Source organism: Colobus angolensis, unplaced genomic scaffold (assembly GCF_000951035.1).
Source record: "Colobus angolensis palliatus isolate OR3802 unplaced genomic scaffold, Cang.pa_1.0 Scaffold21, whole genome shotgun sequence".
NCBI classification, from domain to species: domain Eukaryota; kingdom Metazoa; phylum Chordata; class Mammalia; order Primates; family Cercopithecidae; genus Colobus; species Colobus angolensis.
The window spans coordinates 7,303,301-7,310,213 of record NW_012115266.1 but is presented as its reverse complement, the minus strand read 5'-3'; the positions used below and the strand labels follow the sequence as shown (position 1 = coordinate 7,310,213).

Genomic DNA, 6,913 nt, shown 5'->3' with positions numbered 1-6,913 from the left:
GTCCCAGCTACTTGGGAGGCTGAGGCAGGAGAATCGCTTGAACCCGGGAGGCGGAGGCTGCAGTGAGCCAAGGTTGTGCCACTGCATTCCAGCCTGGGCGACACAGCGAGACACCACCTAAAATAATATATATATATGCGTGTGTGTGCGTGTATATATGTATACATATGTGTGTGTATATATATGCATGTGTGTGTGTGAGTGTGTATATATATATACACAAAAATTAGCCAGGCATAGTGGCACATGCCTGTAATCCCAGCTACTGGGGAGGCTGAGGAACGAGAATGGTATGAGTCTGGGAGTCAGAGGTTGCAGTGAGCCAAGATCGCACCACTGCACTCTAGCCTGGGTGACAAAGTGTGACTCTGTCTCAAAAACGAGAAAAAAAAGTTGCCCAGGCTTGCTTGAACTCCTAGGCTAAAGAAGTCTTTCCACCTTGTCCTTCCAGAATGCTGGAATTATAGGTGTGAGCCACTGCACCCAGCCTGGACATCGTTATTTTATTTTTATTTTTTTTTGAGACTGAGTTTCGCTCATTGCCCATGGTGGAGTGCAACGGCACGATCTCAGCTCACCGCAACCTCTGCCTCGTGGGTTCAAGCGATTCTCCTGCCTCTGCTTCCCAAGTAGCTGGGATTACAGGCACGTGCCACCACACTCGGCTAATTTTGTATTTTTAGTAGAGACGGGGTTTCACCACATTGGCCGGAGGATGAGGCAGGAGAATAGCTTGAATTCGGGAGGCGGAAGCTGGAGTAAGCCGAGATTGCACCCCCGCATTCCATCCTAGGCAACAGAGCTAGACCCTGTGTCAATAAGTAAACAAACAAATAAATAAAATTTGACAACCTATAATAAGGTATCTAAAGACAGGGTCTATTATACACATTTTATCTAGTTATCCAGCATTAGTTTCAGCATCTGCTTGAAAGCTAAAAGTACCAGAAATGAGATCACAGAGTGTCCTGTGATCTCATCACAGGACACTCCTCCAGCTCCAGAAACAACTGTTCCACAGCAGACCAGACAGAAAAATGAAAACACCAGGCACCGTGGTTTAACAAGCCAAGCAGGAGTAACTATTGGCAAAACAAGCTGAACAAATGCTACTAGAAAATTCTATAGCAAGGCATGCGGCACAGGCCCTGCAGTGACCTGAGTGACTGCGACAGGCACTCTCGGCCACTGACCGATGTCCACCTGCCAAAAGCAGCAGTAAACGGAAGTACAGTGAGTTAAACACCCTCTGGGGCCCTATTTGCAGTCTGTAAAATTGGTTCGGGAAGATGCCAATGGAGATAGGATTTCTAAAGCATCTTTCAGATATGACCTGTTGGAGGGCCCTAAGGAATTAACGGATGCCTTGACCACCCCGAGACAGGAGTTCATAGGCCAAAGTCAGAAATAAGCTGCAGGGCAAGTTGCACTCATTTATTGTTTCAGATCACAGCCTCCCAAATAACTGAGTTTATGATCCAAGCTTTCTTCATCGCTTCGGACAGTACACGCCTACCCAACCCCAGTATATCCGTTAGGTCCTAGTAAACATTTGTGGCACTGCTGATATGTTTCGAATCTTTTTTTCCCCAGTAATATAAACCAGAGAGCGTGGACCAAGTCATTCGATTAGATGTTGTGTTTGAGCAACACCATCCACGCCGTGAGCTTACTGGATCCTGGGCCGTGCCCAGCGACCGTGGACAGTGAACTAAGCCAGAGCTCGTGCTCACGTGAAGACAAGGGCAGAGAAGGATTCGGAGCTCTAGGGAGTACAGCCAGAAGGGTAGTACAGGCTTAACTGCCGGCCCGGTGCTTCTAGCTCAGCCGAGGAGCCGCAGGGCCACAGGCTGCATTCCCCGAAGCCAGGCCGCATCTTTTCCCCCGCCCCAACGACCCCGCGCACTGCAGGAAGGGGGCGGCGACGTTGACCGCCGCAAGCAGCCAAAGGAAGGCGGCGGCTGAGAGCGGCCAAGGCCGAGAAAGACGCACAGCTGCGGCTTTACTGAGCCGCCGGGCGGGAGCCCGGAGCCCCAGAGGCAAGGCCCCCAGCGTCGCTCGGATCTACCACGGGGAGACTGGAGGCATCTGAGGCCGCCTCCAGAGGAACAAAGGTTCCTTGCGAGGCCGGGGGTGGCAGAGTGTCAAGAGAACACACAGGAAGGACTGGAATGGGGCTTGGGGAATCTAGGGGCGTCCCAGGTGTGCCCCCAGATTCCGGGCTTCTCACCGCCTCCTACGCGCCGCCACTACCGCTACCGCCGCCATCTTGTGCCGGGTTTGCTCCTTGACCCCGAACCTCCCGCCCCACCACGAGCAGTCAGCCACGTATCCTAGTTCCCGCCCCTTCCGGCCTTCTGATTGGTTCGGCCTGAGCGCCGCCGGGCAACTGTCTCATTGGCAGAGTGCACACTCCAAATTATCGCAGGGGGCGGGGCTTCAGGCCAGGGGCGGGAACGTCCAGAGCCAGGCGCTGTCCGACTTTGCACGCTCTCAGCATGACAGAAGCACTGGACTGGTTTTCTCAAGTTGGCAAATTTTATTTAGAAAAAAAAAGTGGGAGAGAAAAAAGTGACAGCGCTCCTTAGGCCAAGGACTTAGAAACCTCCACCCTGCCGTAGCACGTTAGTCCCTTCCCTCTCTCACTGCTCAACCTCCCTGGGCTTCCAGAGCAAGAAAAGGCTACGTCCCTTGTCGAAGGAGAGTGGACGGTGAAGGTGCCTGGAAACGGCCAGAGAAAAGACCCAGGCGGTCGATGTTGCGGTGGAGGACACTGTGCAGCACAGCCAGATGGGGTCCACCCTCACCTCCACCCTCCCTGGAGAAGTCCCGGATGAAGCGACCCCGCTCTGATTGGAAGATGAACTTCTGAGGCAACGGCCCATGCTCCCGGAGAAAGCCCCAAACGCTGAGCAGCAGCAGACGCACCTCGAAAGGTGCCAGTTGGCTAAATACTTCATGCATATTACCCAGGGCCGGAGGCAGGAGACTTCCCTCAGCCATGACAGCTACTAAGGTGCAGGATGCCTCCAGGTGCCAGGGGGAGTGGGTCGTGTCAGGGTGGCGAGAGGCTTCCCAATGGCCCAAGAGGGCGGCCAGCAGCCCCCGAAGCAGCACGGAACAGTAGCACAGGGCTGGAGGAGCAGCTGCTACCAGCTTTAACAGCTCGAAGAGCAGGGGCTGTTCCCGAAAGCGCCGGCCAATGCGGAGATCCCGCTCCACGGTGGCTCGGGCGTGTTCCTCGGGGGGCCAAGCCAGCTCTGCACCAGCTGCATCGGGACACACACTCTCCACCAAGGTCACTGCCACTGCTTTGGCTGCCTCTGGACTCAAGATGGGCGCCCCCCAGCATTCCCCACATTCAGTGCCCCCTGGAGCACTGCAGCAGTGAACCAGGAGGCTGAGGAGGCTCTGGGTGTTATAGATCACTTCCTGCTGATTTCGTGACTGGACAAACTTGGGTGGCTTCAATCCACGGCCGATGACTCCAGCGTGGAAAACTGACCAAATCCCTCCAGGACCTGGCACAGCTGCAGTGTGCCTCCGGTTAGTGTCCAACAGGGAAGCAGAAGCCAAAGAAGCTGAAACAACTGAGAGAGTCTCATTGTCCCCATCTACTTCCCCTCCAAACAGTTCTGTGTTGCCTCGATGTAAGGCTCCCTCAACCAGCAGCTGCAGGACAGCCTTGAGTCCAGCTGGGGACGTCTGAGACAGGCGGGTGAGAAGCTGACAGGCTGAGGCCACACCTGGGGGGCCATGCAGCCTCAGAGAGGCGAAGAAGTGGTGCACCCCAGCCCTTACCAGTCCCAGGAGCTGGGAGGGGGATAAGGCTTCAGGAGGAAAGGGACAAATGGCCAGGAGGGAGGCAGCAGCTTCAGCTACTTCCTCCTCAGGATGCAGCAGGAGAGGCGCCAGGTCAGACAGATGGGCTGAGGCAGATTCCCCAAAGTGCGCCCCTAGGGCTGCAGGGCCCTCGCCACCCTGCTGTTCCCACCCTACTAGCAGTGCCAAGTTGCGCAGGAACCGGGCCGTGAAGGGAGGCTGTAATGTCCCCGCATGCACCCGAGCCAGACAGCTTCGGAAAGCCAGGGGCAGGAGGCCAGACAGGCTGACCACTAGCCCTGCATATAACTGGGTGGCCAAACTCAACTCTTCAGGGCTTCGGGCTCGGCTCAGCAGATGGCCCAAGGCCTCAGGTCCACAGCTAGGCCGGGTATAGACAGATAGCAGGCCCAAGAGCTGGTGCTGCCAGAGGAAGCGTTTCCGTTCCAATCGTAACGTCTCTCCACACAGCTCTCCAACATGGTTTTTTAGCGCATCTAAAAAGGGCACTGAGCGGGGAGGTGGGGGCGGGCCTAGCACCCCTTCCCCAGGAGACCCTCCCCGGTGATGAACCAGCTTTTGCAGGTGCAGCAGCAGCAGCTGGATTAGCCGGTCACAAGCCTCACGCACGGTGTCTGGCACAGCCAGGCCCTGGGTGGTAATGACCGAAGCAGGCATCGCTGTGTCCACCAGGAACTGCAGCAAGCGGTAGGCACCTGCCCCAGAGGCCTGGCTCACCAGGTGCACAGCCAGGTTCAACATGTTGTCCAGCTCCTCTCGGGGGAATCCTTGAAGGTGTTGCTGCAGCTGGCTCAGCACAGCTGGGGGCTTGAGGCAGTCCACAAGCTCTCCGGAGACTGTGCCCAGCAACGCTGGTGACATGACTGCCAGCTGCAGTAGGAAGGGAACCGTGGCCTGAAGGGAGGGGTCCCCACTTCGGCCTCCAGTTCCCCCTGCCAGGCTATCATGGAACATTCGCAGGAGCTCCCGTCGGATACTATCTCCATGGCGAGAGGCCAGGTGCCCTAGGATGCCTACAACTGAGGCAATCTTGGGCACCCGTTTCTCCGCAGGAATGGCAGGAGATCCAGGGAAGGGGTCTGTAGAGGGGGTCTGAGAAGAGCTTCCACCACTACTGCCAGCTCCACCTCCAGCCCCACCATGGACGCAAAAGTCCTTAAGGCCACAGGAGAGAACTCGGGAAATGATGGTGCCAGGAAAAGAGGAGCCAATATGTGCCACAACCCAGTCAAAGTGTGGAGAATGCTGAACAGAGGTATCCAGCAAGGCATCCACACACGCATCTGGGCAGCTCCCAATGAGAGCCGAGAGGCACTGCACATAGATGTCCATTAATGTACGCGTGGCCCTACAACCCATCCACAGCTGCAGCAGTTCATTAAGAGCGCCAGTAGCGTGGGGAACACGCTGGTGCTGGCCTGAGTACGTGCTGCTCAGTTGCCCCATGAGGTCAATGGACCATGCACTAATCACAGGTGCCCAGGCTTTTGGGTTGGCCCGGATAAACTCAGACAGCACCTGCTGCACTTCCTGAATCACATCCTCTAGACCAGGTCCCCCAGCAGGGACATGGGAGGCTGGAGGTGGACGGAGGTGAGGTGGACCAGCCACAGGGGTTTCATCCAGGGCAGCCAGGTGGGCCCGGACACTCTCATCAAAGACACCTCTCAAGTGGTCAAGCACAGCAGCCCGAGCAGGTGGCAAAGAACGGAGCAGGAGAAGACCACAGCGAGCATGTTCCCGGGCTGAGAGCTGGTGGCCCAAAAGGGGGTCTACGCCAGTCAGAAAAGCCTTGATTTCCTGGGACAGCTCCTGAGCACTATAAGGAAGCAAAAGAAACAGACTTAGAGTGTTGTAAGATGTTAGGCAACTTACCTTTCCTGTATGAGCTTTGTCTTTTATATTAAACAGGGATATTAAAATTACTTCCCTCATAAAAGAATGTTTGTTTTTTGAGATAGAGTCTTGCTTTGTTGCCCAAGCTGGAGTGCAGTGGTGCCACCTTGGCTCACTGCAACCTCCACCTACTGGGTTCAAGTGATTCTCCTGCCTCAACCTCCCAAGTAGCTGGGACTATAGGCACCTGCCACCACACCCGACTAATTTTTTTTTCTTTTTGTATTTTTAATAGAGATGGGGTTTCACCATGTTAGCCAGGATGGTCTCAATCTCCTGACCTCGTGATCTGCCCACCTTGGCCTCCCAAAGTGATGGCATTACAGACATAAGCCACCGCATCCGGCCAAAAGCTATGTTTCTTTCAATGACAACAGTAATAATATCAGTAATAGATAACTCTTAGAACATAACAGGTACTCTTTTAAATACTTTGCATGTATTATTTCAATCCTGACAACAGTTCAATAAGGTAGGTACTACTGTGATCCCATTTTACAGATAAATCAAGGTTGGCTCCAGTGGCTCACGCCTATAATGCCAGCATTTTGGGAGGCCAAGGCTGGTGGATCGCTTGAGCACAAGAGTTCAAGATCAGTCTGAGGAACATACTGAAACCCCATCTCTACAAAAAAAAAAAAATTCGCCAGGCATGGGGGCATGTGTCTGCAGTCCCACCCACTAGAGAGGCTGAGGCAGAAGGATCACTTGAGCCCTGGAAGCAGAGGCTCACTGCAACCACTGCACCCCAGCCTGTGTGTGCCATCAAAAAAATAAACGAACGAAATCAAGGTTAAGCAATCAGACTATATTCATCAAGAGTGTAGGAACCATTTCTGTGCTCTTCAACACTGAATCCACTTCTATTGAGGTACATAGTATATGGAAGGTAGTCAATAAATATTTGTTGAATTGACTAGATGTGTGTTTCTATAATATCTGCTTTAAAAACATTTCCAGGCTGGTTGCGGTGCCTCACATCTGTAATCCTAGCACTTTGGGAGGCCAAGGAGGGTGGATCACTTGAGGTCAGAAGTTCGAAACCAACCTGGCCAACAGGGTGAAACCTTGTCTGTATTAAAAATACAGGCTGGGCGCGGTGGCTCACACCTGTAATCCCAGCACTTTGGGAGGCTGAGACGGGCGGATCACGAGGTCAGGAGATCGAGACCAT

General features: G+C 54.2%; 2 protein-coding genes across 6 annotated transcripts in view; both read right to left on the bottom strand.

Moving 5' to 3' along the window:
- GANAB (glucosidase, alpha; neutral AB) overlaps positions 1–2,395 on the bottom strand; it is a 28,118-nt gene extending 25,723 nt beyond the window's left edge. For 4 of the 5 annotated variants that reach the window (XM_011942687.1, XM_011942688.1, XM_011942689.1 and 1 more), the window contains exon 1: positions 2,231–2,389. In XM_011942687.1, coding sequence (XP_011798077.1) covers positions 2,231–2,268 — 38 coding nt within the window. In that variant the 5' untranslated portion in view covers positions 2,269–2,389. Of the gene's footprint in view, positions 1–2,230 lie in introns of all 5 variants that reach the window. The other variant, XM_011942690.1, reaches the window with a different exon arrangement.
- A 121-nt stretch (positions 2,396–2,516) lies between these two features.
- INTS5 (integrator complex subunit 5) overlaps positions 2,517–6,913 on the bottom strand; it is a 10,315-nt gene continuing 5,918 nt past the window's right edge. The window contains exon 2 of the mRNA XM_011942681.1: positions 2,517–5,662. Coding sequence (XP_011798071.1) covers positions 2,683–5,662 — 2,980 coding nt within the window. The 3' untranslated portion in view covers positions 2,517–2,682. The remainder of the gene's footprint in view (positions 5,663–6,913) is intronic.